The sequence below is a fragment of the Cheilinus undulatus genome, linkage group 16 (genome assembly GCF_018320785.1).
Source record: "Cheilinus undulatus linkage group 16, ASM1832078v1, whole genome shotgun sequence".
Classification (NCBI taxonomy): Eukaryota; Metazoa; Chordata; class Actinopteri; order Labriformes; family Labridae; genus Cheilinus; species Cheilinus undulatus.
In genome coordinates this window covers 31,832,424-31,851,229 of record NC_054880.1, presented here as the reverse complement: position 1 = coordinate 31,851,229, position 18,806 = coordinate 31,832,424, and the positions used below count along the sequence as shown (strand labels likewise).

The 18,806-nt window shown below is 38.2% G+C and overlaps 1 protein-coding gene across 2 annotated transcripts in view; it reads right to left on the bottom strand.

Moving 5' to 3' along the window:
- Positions 1-18,806, bottom strand: part of ctdp1 (CTD (carboxy-terminal domain, RNA polymerase II, polypeptide A) phosphatase, subunit 1) — a 102,614-nt gene that overhangs the window by 81,101 nt on the left and 2,707 nt on the right. For both annotated transcript variants that reach the window (XM_041809297.1, XM_041809298.1), the window contains exons 3-8: positions 17,623-17,716; positions 16,100-16,228; positions 12,029-12,179; positions 11,081-11,171; positions 8,777-8,943; positions 1,618-2,655 (exon numbers count right to left, since the gene is read on the bottom strand). In XM_041809297.1, the coding sequence (XP_041665231.1) occupies positions 1,618-2,655; positions 8,777-8,943; positions 11,081-11,171; positions 12,029-12,179; positions 16,100-16,228; positions 17,623-17,716 (1,670 nt within the window). The remainder of the gene's footprint in view (positions 1-1,617; positions 2,656-8,776; positions 8,944-11,080; positions 11,172-12,028; positions 12,180-16,099; positions 16,229-17,622; positions 17,717-18,806) is intronic.

Sequence of the window (18,806 nt, the reverse complement as noted above, 5' to 3'; positions counted from 1 at the left end):
TGGCTCAGGAGACGTGTATTCCTGACAGTTCAGCCTCCTCACTCAGCAAGTTAAGAGTAGGGATTTCACAATTACAGATTTTCTTGGTGCGATTATTGTCAGAGAAATAATTGCGATTTTACGATTATCACGATTATTTTTGCATTAATTAATTTCACACTACCATGATTAAGTAAAATCACATGAACACTCCTTATAGGTCTTGTGTTTTAATTTATTTCCATCTTAGGATGCTCTCAAAACAAAATAATATATCAACATTGTAAAGTTACCAAAAATTACAAGAAAAATGATAATAATCCCATTTGGATGGACCACTCGAGTGTTCTTAGCTGAGTAGTGTTTGTGTTAAAAAGCTACAATTCAGTCAGTCACATCTATTTTATATCCCTAAAATAAAAACACATTCTTCATATTCACAACTGTATTTATTAAAGTTTCTCGTTAAAAACTAAATTTTCCCATTTTTATGTGGCATTTGAACACATCATAACATATATAAAACAGTCGTCTAATTTACTGAGGTTACCTGAACGCATCATATTTTCTGTCTTCAGCTCATAAAGTTCGCTACTTAACTCCAATTCTGCCGATTCCACCACAGATTTCGACACTGGATTAATATTGTTGACAAACAGGACTTGCTCAAAGTTTTGGAGCATTTATCAGCATTTATCTGAGCAGCTGAAGAAGAAAATTGTCCTGAAGCAGCTGAAGCGAGGGATATGAGCCTGTTACTCCAAGCACTGGATATGATGGCATGCAACTCATGGGCAGCGTCTTTTTTCCACAGTTTAAGGTACATTCTTGTTTGATGTGATGCATGACACTTCCAGTTTATGTTCCCCTTGAAAGAACTGATGTATGTTTCTACACCAGTCTTATCTTAAAATGACGTTACATCACAGAGCCTGTGAGACTCAATAGCAGTATCGATAAGCTAAAATGTTATTGATTTCGGGTATCTCAAAAACACAGAACCGGGTCCTTATGGAACTGGGTTTTGATCCCCATCCCTTACATTAACATGACTCAACCCAGTTACTATTTACCTTTACGTCGGTGTACAATGCCAGGTGGTTATCCCGCAGGTGCTGAAGTATTGCCTGATTTCACAGCAACTTTTTTGTGGCATGTTTTACATTTAGGCTGGCCATCTTCCACGGTGACACTCTGGTCATTTTTTTGTATCCAAAAAAATCCCACACGGCTGACTTCAACAGTTTATTCGTAGGATACAGCTCTTCCTCTTCCATGCTGTAGTTTGTTTGGGACTGTGACACGCCTCCGCCTGCAACTGCACGCAAGCAACATAAGGCGGGGACACGTGGTGACATGCGGTTGTGTGTTTTGTTTTCATTCCGACCGAGTTGCACTGATGTACCAATATGGTTCCCGGCGTAATTTTTTCTGTAAATTGATAGTATTTAGGAAACATTACGATTAACTAATCTTAAAGTTTAATACCGCAATTAATCGTGAAAACGGGTAATCGTGCCATCCCTAGTCCACACCATGGCATATTTCCAAATCTTGGCACTATAGTGGCTAAATAATTAGTTGTCAAAAATAACATTGATACCAGTGCTGTATTCTAATTCATGTATCTGTACTTACCAGCTCTTGCTGCGATGAGATGCGTTGTCCGACTTGGATCTTTGGAGCTAAGAACCAGATTCTTGCCTATTTTAGCCCCAAGTGCTTTGGCATGGTAAAACTCCCGAGTCCTCTCCATGGGGTAGTTTGTCGGGTACAGGCCGCTGAACACTATCATTGTGCCCTCCAGTGTCTTGCTTTTCAGCTCTGGGACAATCTTACGGATATCTGGTGTTTCAGATGCCTCCTTCTTCAGGTAGGCCTGGTATCGTGCGTAGTACTCTGCATGGATCCTTTCCAGCACTTCCTCAAGGTAGATCAGGTGATCATCTTGGTCAGTATCGACCTCTTCCTCCTCCTCTTCATCTTCCATACTCTGGTCCAGCAACTCCTCCCCCATTGTGACCCCAGATTGTTCGCTATTCTGGGATTCTGTTTCCGGTTCTCTCCGGTCTGGGCAGCCGTTTCCCAGCTCAGGGTCAGGGAGAAGAACTCCCGACTGCTCTGCTATGTCACTGCTGTTTTCTCCCTCACAGCCATCTTTACTGTCTGCTTCCTTCACACCAGCACCATCACCAGATTCTTGCATGACTCCCTCCTGTCCAGATTTTGTCGACTTGATTTCACTATCACTCTCTAAAGAGGGCGGCTTTTCTGTAAGAGAGTCATTATCACTGTCACTGGAAAGGTCAAAGTCCAAATTATTGGAGTCGTGGCTTGGTACTGATGAGTGTGCACCGCCTTGTGCCTCTCCTGTCGATGGTGTTTTGTTACTTTCTTCATCCTTAACATTTGTTCTGTCATCTACCAGAGAGTCCTTTGACCCCAGCCCAGACTCTGCTTCAGTTTCTGACCCTTTACCTGATTCATCTGCAACGACCCCTGTGGGATGTGTCCGTTCATTTGTGGAAAGTCCCTGAGAAGGCTGTGATGTTGTGGACTCTTCCTTTTCTGAAATGTTTTGGTCTTTAGCCCTTTTCCTGGGGCCATTGCTCAGCTCATCAGGACCAAGGGTCCCCCCAGGCTCTGTGCTCTCTGCTGACCGACTTGACGGGCCTCCTGCAGGAACAAGACAAGGTGACTGTTTAGTATTCAAGGACAATTGATCAAGAATCCATGGTTGAAGTAGCTGTGAGAAGGGCAAAGATTAATGGATTCTGGTATCAATCAAGATAGGGTTGGGCAATTTATCACGCTTTTAAGACCTAGGTTAAGAAAACATCAATTACATCCATTTTACTTCATATAAAAATAACATTTTATGACTCTTTTAATTTCACATGGCCATAAATAATGGTGTGTTTACAGTCAGAGTATTTACTGACCATGATTTAATCTAATTGAAATTTTAGGCTTAATGAGAAATTAGCATTTTAATCTTTTATTTATTGAGCATTTTTATCTAATATTATTTTACCCAAAAGTATTTTAATATAATTTTTCATGTACATCTTAGTGTTGAGCAACTGGCTGTTAATAAAAGTGCTTCTGTGTCATCTAGGCCTGGGGAATATGACCTAAATATTCTATCACAGTGTTTATCTTGTCCTTCATGGTAACAGTGTTATATCACCATACAGAAAAATTACAAAGAGAATGTATTTAAAGGCATATTTAGGTGTTACAGCCCCCATTTTCCCTGTAAGGCCTGTGATGGTAAACTGCACTCATGTCTGAGCATAACATAGAAAAATAAATTTTTGAGTCTCTCTGTGTTCACTTCTTTCTAAATGCACCCATAGTTTTACGTTTCATCTCTTCCCTTCTAAGGTGTCCTAAGCTTCTACTGACTAAAGCATATGTCCTGATTCTGGCATTCACAATAAAGGCATCTGAGAGAAATAGAAACTACAGACTTGTATTCTGAAGAACTTGATGGAAATAGCTTCGTTTTCTTAAATCTAAATTAGCTTTAGCGAAGATGCCAGTGAGTTTACTTAGCTACAGAGTTTATAGTTGCCTCTCTGACCTCATTTAAAGCCACAGGCTTTGTCTTTGACTCATTATGGAATTTAAAAAAGTGAGTAATGTGTTAAAACACACCTTTAAACAGTCGTTTAAGCCATAACAAAATTCATCACTAGAGTACTAGGCTCAAGACGGTTCAACGCCACACTCAACGCGTGTGACAGCCCCAGACAGGCCGACAGAGACGTTTTGTAAAGCGAGTGCACTTGCTGTATGTTGCTGTTATAACAGACATCAAACTTAGAACGAAAGAACATGTTTAACCTGTGCACTGCGCTCAATTACAATGGCACAAGTAGGTGACATCCTGTTAGTTGCTAAGCTGCTCATAATGGCAGGGGTAAGACTTAGCTGTTGTCTGTTATGTAACACTCCGCTATGCCAACTGTCATGCCTCACATGTATACTAAAGCTCAATATGTGTTTTAACTGGTGATGACTAGGGATAAGTATTGAAATCCAGTATCAATATGGTACCAATACAAACACATCTGATTCCCTCTGACTGAATCAAATAGCAGAATCCAGTGCTTCATTTTGGTACCCTGCGACCCTGACATCGCCCTCCAAAAATCTAAATGAAAGGGACAAAATGCAAAATGTTTGAGCCTCTTACATTAAGATAATTACAACTTTACTTGTATGTTCTATTTGCTTCTTTTTAAGATATTTCTTTAAATCATTTAATGATTACAAGACATCTTTAATTCACCCACTGCCTTTTTACCATACTTTTTTACATTACTGAACCCTACTGATGATGGTGTTGCAGAAATCCATTCCATGGTAGATAGATGGTAGGTACTTTTAACGGCACTGACACCAGTTTACCACCCACCACTAGAGTCATCTACCATTTCCCACATGTGGATTTGACTTGGAACTGAATTTCTGTTTTTTATTTTTTTAGGTCTATTTTGGGACTTTTGTGCCTTCATTTTAATATGCGCCAGTGTTGGCATATAATCTCTGGACAAAAATCCAATATTGTGCATCCCCATTTAAAAATACTATGTTCTGAACTTTACTGCACAACTGGAAATAATACAACCTGATTAGCTTAAGGCTTTTTTCAACACGTTTGACGATGTATAAATGATGTTGGGTGTGTGACACTGTGATAATGAACCACATAGTGACAAATTTCCAAACACTTTTTAGTAGAAGAATTTGTCATGGGGAGAAAACAGAATTTAAAATACAAAGAGCTTATTTGGTTGAACACTTTTGGTTTTAGTGGGTGAGTGAGATCTTGTATTATTATGTTTGTGATGCATGTGATGGCTTTGGCATTTAACTGAGTGAGATTGGGAGTGGGGAGGCCTATAACCTTTGAGGCAATATTAGTTGTTTTTTGTGAGGGTGTTCCTGTTTTTGATTACTTCTAAGCAGAGGTGATTCTAAGTTTACTTTGTCCAAAGAAGTGTACTGCACCGTTAAGAGCCAAAGGACTAGATGGATAGGAAGAAAAGCCAAATTATCTGAGGAAGCAGGGCACGCTTGAGCAGTCACAAGCCAGCAGACAACATCCATCAGAACATAGTTGCAGTGAATTAGGAGTGAGGGCTAAACTTTCAAACAGTTCTTGGTACACTGACAAAAACAAAGGATCATTTTTAGGTGTTAAACGTTTGAAGCATCTTAATATCTAGAAGTCTGCAAATTAATAAGAGCCTATCTCACTGTGATTACAAGGACAGTAACAGTTCTACATAAAATAAGTTTTACATTCTTGACCTGATCAAATGTAAATATTTAACTTTTTGTATCCTAGTCTGCAAGCTTGTTTCCTTGCTGCTGTTATTTCATTGTCTTGTACCTCTGTGAAGTGTGGGTAACCAGCGCTTGACATGTGTCCATTAATCTGTTAATCGTTAATTATCAACATCAAGTTTTTAAACTATTTTTCAATTTAGCCAGTCAAAATGCCCCAGTGCTTTCATTATGAAATACTGCTTCACCTACATGTATTTTAGCACTTCCAAGCTAAAAAATACTGAATAAGAAAAGTTTTCTTGTACATTTAAAGCAATCTGTGGCTCTGTGTAGATGTAATATGTTTGGATTAAAACTTTCACTGAATATGGATCATGAGGACCATTTTCTGATGCAGAAAGACTATTTTTGTTTTAATATTGTGATCAGGAGAATACAGAAGAGCTCCACATGGCTAGTTAAATGACTGAAAACACAAGCACAACCCAGGGGTGGACTGCTGGACTTTCACGGGTTTTAACATGAACTTAACTCCTCAAATTTGAGCCAAAAAGCAGTATTCTGCATTCTGCTCCATTTCTGTGAGGCATGTATTGTCCTTTCAGCTTATCCTGCCTATTTCAAAGCTTATTTCTCATGTTATGCCTTTACAACTCCTTATGTGGCCTAAATCAGTTATTTTGTAACACTGCGTCATTGAATGGTGCCTTTTCTGCCAAATTAGAGGGCATACAAATTTTCTTCTGGTCTAATGTGATACCAAAAATATTCTTGATTAAAAATGTATGTCCTTTGGAATTTCTAAAACTCTTCAGAAAAATGCTGTTGTTAAAAGACAACAGTCTAGTTATGCTATTATAAGTGTATGCCATCTACAATGTAGTTATAGCAAAAGCAGGATTTGTTCATTTTTCTGACACTTTCTATATAATGTGTTTTTGTATTGGCATTTGATAGATGTCTGCTGTAGGCCAACTGTAGCACATGTTGTTAAAATTCTCCTTTTCTATTTAAGAATTTATCAACAATAAGAGCCACTACTGAGCCTGGCAGATGTTGTAACATGGGATCAGTACAACTAGGAGTTATCACTAATTGATGTGACAGCCCGAGTGTGGGTGTAAATAGGGAGGATTCTGCAAAAAGCCCCCCAGGGAGAAACATTGGCTGACTCCTAGCAGCTTGTTTCCTGCAATGATAATGATGGGTATTATAAAACAAAGCCTGAGAAGATTCTCTTTGAAAGTTGCATGCTGTGAAACTGGAGCAACTTATAAAAATGACTTAAGCTTGTTCACGTATTAATAACATTTTTCCTGATTCTTCATTCTGAAGCTTTTTGTTCGCTGTTGTCTGCTGTTTGTTTTTATCTGTGTGTTTTTTGTTTTTTTTTGACAGTATTTAACAGCAGTATGTTAAAGACATGCCTGCTTTTGGGAGGTTATTTGATATTCTCTTATTACAATAGATAAATGGCACATGTGAAAGACTTATTGATGATGACAGGTATTACAACAGATAGCCTTTGATTAGAGTGTGGTCAGGACAGCACTGGCAACAAGTAGTTGTAGAAAAAATGTTTAACGAAGGCATAAGAAGCCTCAGTTTTAACACCACAACTCAATCAGCGGTTTTACTAGAGGGATGAACCAACAGACTTCTTTTTGTCCAAGTGACAATAATTTTAAAGACTAGGGATGCACCAGTTTAACATACACTTTGGCTGACACTGGGCCTACTGGCCAGAATCAGCCACTGGCAAATAATGTGGCATGAACAGCTATCAGTAGCCAATGTTAACCTGTTGATCCAATTAATGTAAAGACTGCATCAAGAACACAAAATTGCCTCATCAAAAATGGGACCGACAAACTCATGTGTTGGACAAACCTTGTCTGTTTTCATGATCATACATAAGGAAAAAAAAGTTATAGTGGCATAGTGGGAGACTTGCACCAAAAGTAGTAATGAAAAAAACAGGTATTGGCTTCAGTTAAATTGCTTTGTACTTTAAATACCCTATTGTAGTGCTGGGCAGGTAATAAAGTTTTAATTGTTGAGTTTTATGCACAGGTTTTGTCTTGAGGTAAATGTTTCAGTGTTTGTTGTGATATTTTGGCCATTAAAGTAATTATTTTGTCTATTTATTGTAATTTTATATTATCATCTTTATACATTTTAAAATTTTAATGTTTGAATTTGATAAATATATGTGATGCAGATCAAGTAAAGTTTAATGAGCAACCCTGGTCAACAGTTATGATCTCAGTATTAATCAAAACAAACCTGGTATTGACTTTAGCAGCCTTATCTTATGAGTACTGACCACATAACTACACCTAAATCAATGCATTTCAACACAGGATAGACCTGTTAAAACATTAAAAACAATCTGCAATTATACTGGGGCTGCCTGCCCAAGTATCTTCTATGCCTGGAGAAACACAGAGGAGTTTTTAAAGGCTGTTGTAAAACAACAATCTACCTTTCATTCCTCAATATCTTGTGTCATGATTAAATTAAAACATAGCTGTTTGCTTTATAATTTTAAACTCAAGGTTTTTTCCTGTTTTCATATTGGAATAATTGAGTATATCCCAGGATGATCTATCAGGTGTCTATAAACATCAAGAACACAGTTAATCAAATGTAACTATAACTGGCCGTCCCAGAAAAAAAAGATACAACTCACAGCCTGACTGTTTATTTATTCATTAAGATATATTTTTGGGCTTTTTAGTGCCTTTATTGGACAGAGAAGGAAGAGTGGGTTGAGTTGGAAATGGGATGAAAGTGGGGAGAGACATGCGGCAAAGGACCACAGGCCAGATTCGAACCCGGGCCGCCTGTGCACATGGGTAGCACATTAGATCGCTCGGCCATCCGGGCACCACAGCCCAACTGTTTTAGGTTAAAATTCTACGGCAGAAACATTTGCAGAGTGCAAATTTCCTTGAAGAGAAAAGTGATAATTGTGCAAAATAGACATATTTTAGTTACAAAATCAATAAAAGAACATAGCTGAGATTTGCCAACACATCATAGAATACATAAATCTGATAAGATAAATAAAGAGTGCACTCCCCATCATAACATTAAAATACTAATAATCAAAGACTTGGTGTACTAACTCTCAAAGCTTTTATAGAAGGAAAAGCCTTCCTATTCCAGGTCAGTTTTTCTATAAGGGCTGAGGCTGAGGGAGAGGGAGAGGCATTTTGAATGATTTTGGAAGTTCACTCTGTAACTTTAATTTAGTTTAAGTTAAGGACTGCGTAGCATTCAGTACCAGAACTTTGACCTCAGAAGGGCAGTTGAGGATCAGTGACTAAACTGGTCTGACTTGCTTGTTAAATACAGCAGAAAGCACCTCTCTCAGGGAAAAGCGCACAGTAACAGAAACTAATCAGTGGATACAGCATTCTTGGTTGTCCACTTGATCTTTACTATTGCAGAAACTTCAGGTAATGTTATCAAAGACGCGTAGGCACAGTACCTTTCTTTGCCATCTGAGCTTCTCGTGATCCAGGGGGAGCGTTGATGTCTCCTGTGCCCTGGAAGTAAATGTATTTCTTCACAGTGATGAGATTTGGTGCAAACTTCCACACATCTTCACGGTCGTCAATTATGCAGACCATTGAGTCTCCGCAGGGGAAAAGATTCCTGTCAGGGAAATTGTGCAGAGGGCACTTGTGAAACAGCTTAGGTATACGACAAATGTATAAACTTTAACAGATAAAAAGCCGTTTTTCTATGTGTTGTCTTTTTGCTGTATTGACACAGTGACATGTAATTTGATTTAGGCTACTTTGAGTTAAAACAAAAGTTACCTCATCACCTTACATTCGTTTTCAAAGTTTTGATTTAAGAACAAAATGATACTACAATACATAAGTAACACTGAGAGAGAAAAGATCTTTACTGTTATGAATCATATATAGTCCTTGAAAATCTAAACAAACTGTCAAATAGGGCTAAGCGCAGTTATCACTAGTTTAAATGATAATGAAAATATGAACAGTATGATAACCATGGGGGAATTATATCACAGTTATCATTAATATTGGTCATTTCATTTCTAATGAGAATTTTGTGATTCATTGTCTAGCACTACTGCAGATTAGGAGTGGGCGATATATCGAGTATACTTGATGTATTGTGGCCTTTGCCAGGCTAGATGTATAAAATGACAATATATATACCGCCACCATCAAGTATAAATTAACGTGTAAGTTTTAAGCCATCAGTGTGCAATTCTCTGCAGAGATTTGCATTCCCACAGTCTCCAAACGCCTCTCTCAGAAGACAGCATACTCCCCGTAAATCCAGAAAACTCTCCTCCACGCACCAAGTTTTTTGTGTTAGAATGTGATGGAGGAAAGCATGAGAGAGCATAAAAAGTAAGCAAACCGCCAGAGCAAGTTGGCGAGTGATATAATAAATACAGGCATAAACTACACATGGACTTACAGGTTCAATGGATGAGAGAGTTGTTAAGGGTTCCTATGCTAGTTTGTAACTTGATCTGTAAAGATGTTTTTGATTGAAATAACTTTGATTCAAGAAAAATTACTGATTTTCTATAATTTAGATACTACTGAGTGCTTTGAAACTCTGTTTTGCATAATAATAAGCATTTCAAGTTATTTTGCAAAAAATGCCATTGTCATCAGTGGTTATTTTTTCAAAGGGAATGAAAAATCCGATTGTCTGCCAATTATATAGATTAGGAAAAAAAAAGATTTGGAATTTGGAACACAGTAAATATTGTGTTTCGCAATATAACCTAAAAATATTGCAATACTTATTTTAGGCCATATCACCCAGCTCTACCTTAGATGGTACAACCAGCCCCATCATTACATTGTTACAAAGTCTAATGGGATGTACAGTGAATCTAATACATGAAATAATAAAGATGTATGTTAATTCACATTAGACACACATCGCTGTGCTCCAGCACTGGCTTTGTTGATCCCTTTTTTGCCGCTTTAACACCACTACTGCCTCTCTTACTCTAAAGCCAGCACAGAGGAATGATCACTTCATTCCTCCTTTAAGCCTCTGTGAGCCATAGCAAGGATGAAACAACACAGAGGGTAAATATCATGCCTTAAAACTGCAGAGTGAATAGGCTTAAAGGTAGGTGTTGTTTCCTGTATACAAGACAAAACAGTAACTTGATTCACTGTGCCTTTTCCTAAGAATGTTTCACCTTCACTGTTATCACTGCAGAGGCATAAAGTGGAAGCAAAGTGATCTCCGTCTGTGCCAGCCTCAGAGATAGTAACAGAGGTGTTACAAAGGTGACAATGGGATCAGCAGAGCCAGCATGTGTGACTGTATGTACATGGAGAGGCGGTGCCCCCTTGCTTTACTGCAACACTACAACCCCATATGAGTCTACATACAGGGAAACCAATAGCACATGGTCGTGGAATCAGTATGAATGTCTGAAGGTGTAATGACAGCACAGCTTCATGACAGTGCTGTGGCAGAGATGCACTGGGAAAACACCTTAAGGCTGATAGGAAGAAAAACTGGCTTACAGCACCATGTCGGTTCATAATCTGGAATGATTGATGTGGTGTTACTGGCGTAACATGTTGCAAGAGTTAGGCGTACATGTTTTACCAGGGGCAACTGTGGCTCAGTAGGTATTTACAGTGTGAAAATGAAGCCCAGAGCGCTGTTAACAGGAGACTGGCTCTATTTACTTTATACAGAGGACAGGTGCATTACAAACATAACTGCACACAATTCATGTAGCTGCCATCTTTACAAAGAAGCCAATTCCCACCTTAGATTTCCTGTCTTGGAGAAAGGATCAATGCATTCATCTCTTGAAAGAATCCGATGAGAGAAAAGCTTCTTTTCTGGGTCCAGAAAACCTAAAAAAGGGAAAATATAAAACTGTAATTAATGTTTTTACATAACAGTCCAACTGTATTTGAATGCCTAAACTTCTGCAATTCTAATAACTTTTTTCACCATTTCCCCAAAGAATAAGTGAACTGTCTCATGCTTCTCTACTGCACCACAAAAGACTTATACATCTGATTAAATCTTCAATAGAAAGAGAGAGATATCCTGGCTTGACCAGACTGGCAGCCCAGTCATATTTAACCAGAGGAGAAGCTGCTCATGGCTGCAGCACTTCTCTAAAATATACTGACCTCCACAGAGCAAGGGCAATAGTAAAATCCAATTCAAAATGCATTAAACATTCATCATATGGAGGCAGAACAGTACTGGAAAAGGACTGCCTCAATTATATACAGTACAATGACAGATTGCTGCCTGAATACCAAAGAAAAAGCATACATAATACAAGATCAAGTATATATGCATGAAAATACTGCCTACACTACTTTGAATTCTAAACTAAAACAGACCCCAATCAGATATCAGCCAAATTCTGCTAAACGTGGGCTAATAAGGTGGGATTGGGTACCTTCCAAAATATTCAACACAAAACATTAGATGGCTTTACATGCTCTACAATTTAACATGACTCATGAAGGCATTAGATGCACACTAGAGAACCAACATCAGCTGGAAGAGAAAAACATAAGCAGACACTTCCCTCTTCTGGATAAAACCAGGAAGTGCAAGTAGCAGACGAGAGATTTTCTACAATATTAAAACTTAAGTATGGTATTGCGCTTTGAACTCAGTGAAATTATGTGGATTAAAATATTCAGTGTCTAGAATCTGAAAAAGTTCTGTAAAACAACAAGTCAATTACCAGCAATGGTGTGTGCGTAAAGGCGGCTCCCAAATGTGAAGACGTGTAACTCATAGAGTTTGGCAATTTTCTCCAAGAATTCCTTGCAGTGTGGGCGTAGTCGTGTATGAAGCATTGGTTCTCCTCGCCCCAACTGAAAGTGGAAAATGCCCTGCAAGAAAGAGCGAGAGATTTAAATATGAAACAATCGACTTTAAAAGCTGATAGCACAAGTTCTGTGAGATTGCTTCCCACCTTGATCCTGTCATTGACAGTGCTGAAATAGTCAATACCACAATAATTCAACAAAAGCTGTGAAGAAGTAGTCAGGGATACAAAGAGGGATGTATTAAAATAGACCATATAAAATGTTTTGTTGCCTAAAAAATGTTATTAAAAGAAATAAATGTATTAGAGAAGTTGTTTCACCCTAAATATAAATACTGTCTTACTTTTGTTTGTTTACCAGAAATCTCTTGAGGGAACCTCCCATGTTTCTTTAAGACTGGTTGTTTCACTGTTATGTATAATGTTGCATCATATTTTATACAAGGGATCTTATCTGAACAGCTTAAGATCAGGCATTTATCTTTTGTACATGAAATCAAGATTCATTTAAGGCAAAATGAGAAGTATGCATTAGTCCATAAACAACAAACATCTGTGTCAAAAGGAACTGGGTCCATTTGTGGATAAATGTAAGCTTCGGTTATGAAAGTCTGGCATTAGACTCTAAGGCTGACTGTATGTAATATTTCAAACAAAGTTGTCAGGAGACCAGAATTTTAAATTTCAATATGATGTTAATCTATATCAAACAATACCTGTTTCAATACCAGAGCTAGAAAAAGTTGACCTCCTGGTCCCCCTTAACTGGCTGATTAAATTATTTTATATTTCACACTTGGACATAAGATAACTAATATAAACCCACAATTAGGGGTGGGTGATTTATCGAGTATACTCACTGTACTGCAGTCGTTGCCACGTGAGATGTATAAAATTACTATATTGCAACCATTGAGTATAAATTACATGGACAGTATAAGCTGTCAGCATCCAGTTCTCTCTGGAGTTTTGCTTCTCCCATTGTCTCAGAACGCCTCTCTCTTACAGCAGAAAGCACATTCCCCTGCCAATCCAGAAAACTCGCATCCATGCAGGTGTGTCTTTGTGTCAGCAGGAGGGAGAAGCATGGGAAAGCGGGGGAATATATATAAGCCGCCAAAGCAAGTTAGCGGTGTCAAGACAGGGGTAAAGACAAACAGCACTTGATCTGTCATCTGGCAGTGGTTCAGATTTAAAAAAGTAGACATCGAACAAATCATGGTACCCTGTAAAATATGCCACAAGATAAAAGCAGCAGTTACAACAAGTTGCCAATGACATGACCCCAGAGAGTTTTGAAAGTCAGGATCTACAAATCTCATTAAGACACTCAACCCAAAGTATGATTTGAGTGCAAAATGTTGGCTGAAAAATCCTTACCAGAGTTGTACATGTCAGTAAGAGTAAAGGTGGCCCAGCAGCTCACTAATGTGACCCACAACTACAGAGCCTTATCTCAGTCCAACAGTCCATAACATCGTCAACTGGGGGTTAAAAAGTTCATGCATCCAAATGATTTTTTTCCACAATGACCTCACAGGAGAGCTCCTTGCACAAGATCTGAAAGATGCTCTTATGTCATGGAGCTGTTCAGAAACTCATTATAGATAACGGGACTAATGTAATCAAAGCTGTGAGCCTGAATGGATGGACTAGACTTCAGTGTTTTGGCCATCAGCTGCATTTTGAGATTGGTGAGTTTTTGTGTAGATCTGCTTCACCCTTGTGAAGAAAATTATATTTTCTTATGATCAACAGTAGTAAACATAACAGGGGAAAGCTTTCATAACTTTCCTTATACAATGAAAGATTGAGAGTATTTAATGATTTGTGTATTTTTTTAGCTAATGCCTCTCATGACACTTTTTCTTCTTATTTGTAAAGGCTTATGATTGAAATCCCATAAGCTCCAAAATAAAAGGGAGCTAAACTTAACTTCACCCTTTCTTTATAAAACTTTTTAAAAATCCAATAGGCTTGGGGAGGTCTTTTTTTCTCAAACTGGAGAAAATAAAGTATACTGTCAGGGGCTCAAGGGAGGAATATTTTCATTCATGGGAACCCTTCACATCCCAGTTCAATGCTGTGCACTGCTTGCCTTCCAGTTAATCAGTGTACTGCTAGCTTAGATAGGACTGTTCAGGTTTTATCCTGTACCTGATTACTTCTGCTCCTTCACAGTGAGGCACAAATGGTGTGTTTGTGTGCGTGTGTGTCTCCATCTGTCTGTCTGTTTGGGCTTTGGTGTGGGTGGGTGGATGAGGGGTTTATCATGTACCTTGTGGAGGGTCAGTGATCGTGATATTATTCCTGATTCTTCTACATTTAAGTGTATATGTTCATTGCAAAGTCCATGTATTATTTAATGTGCATTTGCATGTTGTTTCTGTTTAATCAATGTTATTGTAACTTTTTTTGGCACCATATTATGTTATTTATTTTTGTTAAAAGATGTAGCTGATCACTGTTTTTGTGTATAACTGGTTGCAGTATCTACTACGAGTGTAACGGCATGGAAAAATTCTAGTTCGGTACATACCTCGGTTTTAAAGTCACAGTACGGTACATTCTCGGTACAGTACGTTTTTGGTATGGAAAAGATTGTTTTTTGTTTTTGTTAAATCGTATTAAAATAAATAGGCTGAAAAAAATCCCAATTAAATTATTAATAATGCTGCAACCTCCTTCCAAAAGGTCTCCAATAAATTAAAATATTGATAAATATATTTTTAAATTACTAGGTTATTTTAATTGATATAATGACATATTCATACCCATTCTTTACACGCTAAAATTTCCAGCTAACTTGAACACATCATCTTACAATCGTAAGTTACCTTGTTAAGCATGCCAATAAACGTCTATCCTGCTGATTTCAACACGGACTTCAGCACTGGATTACGTTTTTAACCAATGGCAGCTACTACTAACCTTGCAAAGCAGATGGATACGCCAATATCCTTGTTTTTCACTGGCGAATCCATCTTGCAAAGCTCCCATTTGAACCGTTTGGGCCGGTTAGAAAGTGACAGGACCAATCAGCGACGAGGGGCAGTGCTTTCAGGAGCAGCAGAGTCATGATGTAAACAAGCAGGAGCAAGAGGCCAGCATGAATGCTGCTAAAGCGCCAGTTATATCAGAACTTGACAACATTTCTTCATTAAAAGAAGAACAAAGAACAGCAGTGAGTTGTTTACTTTTCAAAAATGACAACAGTCAAGTACTTACATGTCTATAGTCACCATGTTTTGCCTTATTCCTCCGTAGCTGCGCACGCGCAGCTCTATAGCAGCTACGTCACGTGTTTTGTGGCTCTGATTGACCCGCAGAGATGTGACAGAGAGAACGTTCATCCAATCGCACTCCAAGTTTTTTTCAAAGCCTCTGCCTTTTCTCAAATGTTTCCTATTGAAGCTTTCCTAGATGGATGTGTGAAACCAATCCATCTGGCATGTCAGGTTAACCTACTACAAAGTTTGGGAGAACTTTCACAGCCCATCTTGGTGGCTAAAGAGGCTGTTGCTGTCGTTTACTGTGGCTGTGTGGCTGCAAGGACAGTGTGACAGTGAGTTGTTCTCTGGTTTTCCATCTGTGTATGAGCTTTGTTCTTATGTATCTGTTCGGAGCACGTCTGTACCGTACCAAGAGGCCTGTACCAAACGGTACAGTACAATTACACGTACCTTTACACCCCTAGTATCTACTGCCCTGCCGTCTATAAATGTAGTCCCATTGCATCATTTTAAAGCTGTATGCCATTAAATAATAAATAATTGATAAAATGTTGTTGCCTTTTCTCTCATTTTATTCTTTCTGTCACTTCTGTTTTGGCCAGCTTAAGCTGTTGGTTTTATTTTCACGGATTCGGTACTTTTAGATTTAATAATAAAAATATTATCATTTCAAGTAGTTGTATTGCAAAAGTATCAAAGTGTTTAAATTTTGAAAACCATTGTCTGAAACAGAGATATAATGAAATAATACCTTGTTTGACATTCGTTGGCAGTGCTGTTCAGTAGTGTGGATAAGAGTCTGGTCAAGGTCCACCATCAGGACCAGCTTTTTGTTTCGATGGAGTCTCTGCTGGTCTTCTCGGCCGAGCTGTTCAGCTTGCTATGTGAGTGAATGAAAATAATGAAATGGAAGTCAGAAAATATCAAGGAGCCAGCACACACTTATTTAATGAACAGTTCATATTTATTCAGCTGTTTATTACTGACAACATCATCTCTTCTGGTAGCTTCCCATGTTGCTCTGTTGCTGATATCAGTCTACTTTTCATGAACTGACTTCTTTGGAGGAAACTGAGTCTTTAACAAAAGTGTTTAACAAAGTTAAATCTAATAAACTCCATTTTTGTGTTGTACAACATGGTACTGGCCATTTTCCTTCTTGACAAGTGCATTTAGTGCCTCACAGTAAAGGGATTAATGTTTTGTTTTCTTCAGATCAGCTTAAAATCATATTTTATTTGGTAGTGTGCCTTTGGAAACAGTTGTGTGTTTTTCCCCAGACTAATCAACTTGTTCGATTGGATCTCGATTCAATCTCCACCTCCTACAGTCACATTAACATGTGACTGTAGGAGGAAAAGACACTTGCTTCGTCAGTGGCATGTAAATGGGTATGGATGGGTATGGATGGGATTAGCAAATACTATGTGGCAACACATCCACTAGAATCTGAACATGTGGAAGAATGTTACATTCAGTCATGAGTCCAGATACTGCTGACGGCAGCTGGATCGTAGGGTCAAAGCGTGGAGCAGACGCAGAGAACACTATGCTGAATGCAATGCATTGCTATGTTGTTGCTGCACAGACACCATCTTTTGGTTGAGGCAGTGTGATGGTATAGGGTGGCATCTCCCTCTCCGGAAAAAAATGAGGCTTGTCATCATTGGAGGCATATCTCCACAGTCTGGGACCAAATTCTATCCTCCAAGATTACATCGCTTGCCCCCACAGAGCTGAAATTCAGACTTCAAATATCCAATTCACCAAGAAACACAAAACAAAGGTCAGTGGTAGAATAAGCTGTTCTGCATTGGCAGAAAGGATCTGGCAAATTTTTTATGGGCACGACCCACCCACACACTCCACTCTGCTGCTCATCCTTCAAATGCATGTTCCTTAAAAATGTGGCACAATTTAAAGGGGAGGTAAACAGTCTTTCCAGTAGTCTATGATTTACTGCCATGAAGCATTGTTACAACAAAGAAATATATTCTACCAAACACAGACTATATTTTTTCACGTATATTTTTACTACTTAAATCTGTTTCAGCTGAAATAAATCTGGTCCTAACACTTTAAGAGGATTTTCCAAAATGAAATTTGAAAATTCATCAGCATTTATTGGGACGAAAATGGTGATAACCCACACAGACATCAGCATTATCTGGGGTACTATGCTTCCAAGAGGAAAACGCACAGTGATCTTACAGTGGGAAATGTAACATCGCCCTACTAGCCTTGTCTTGCAGGTATCTCCATCATATGACTCACCTCTGAGCTGACCATGAGCTCAGGGACACTGTGCACCATGGAGACTGTTGCCGTGGAGATGAGAGTTTGCTGGTTCCCATTTGTGCTCTGCAGCCTGAGAAGTAAAGAAAATAGAGTGGGAGTCATACAGTTTGTACTTTGTATTTATTACATCCTCTTACGCAATCTGATTCAGGAAAAAACACAGAATGATATTTTACCAAATTTGAAGGTATATTTTAACATTCAGTTTTCTTATATTACCATATAGTTGATATCTATGCAGCTCTAATACACTGTGAGTAGGTTTGTTTGCTATAGAAGGGCCAAAGAGACATGGGACAGTAGTCCACGAAGTATCAGATCAACATTGTATGTTTTTGTTTTAATGTAATTTCAAGTGCATGATGCAAAAAACTTAAATCTAGTTTTTCTACAGAGCAAAATAAAAACCAAAATAATGGCATTAGATAGTGCAAATAATGCATGTTTAAGGGTGAAGATTGTGCTGGTCCACAGGGTAGCACTACTGTGCTCTTACTAGGAATGTACCAGTACAAGACTGGTATGGACACAGGTCCATTGCTAACTCTGACAGTTAATAAAAGCATCTGATAATTTACTATTTGTTAAAAGTTTGAACATAAATAAGAATGACAACTACCAATGTAAAAACAGAAACATTTAAAAACAGTAGAGAATGCCTGAGAAATGCATTTTTGGATCGAACATAGTAGACTTAAAAACAAAGTTCCTTACCAGTTCCTGGTAAATATCTAGAGAGGGTTAATATGTTTTTGAGAACTAAATTTAATCTTATATTTTAAAAACGAGTCAGAGGAGTGGAAATTAATTGATAACCTAAGGTAAGACCTGGAAGTAAAGATCAATGCCTTATTTTGGTTTTCAACAGGAATCCCTATGTGTTATCTTGCAGGTATCCTAATAAAACTCCTATTGTTTCATAGATAGAATATGCAAAAGCACACGATAGATTTTTGAGAATTTGCTTTAGGCAAAATAAGTACCAGATAAAAGTTTTCAAAAGAAACTCTTTGAGGGTATTTAAGATAAGATATTTATAGATGGTTGCAGATGTTAATTCCCAGGTAAAATCTTTCTAAAAGGGTTCAGAGTACCACCACAGAGGTTTATTCTATTGGGACCAGCCTGAGAAATTTCATAGGTATATGGGACCATATTTC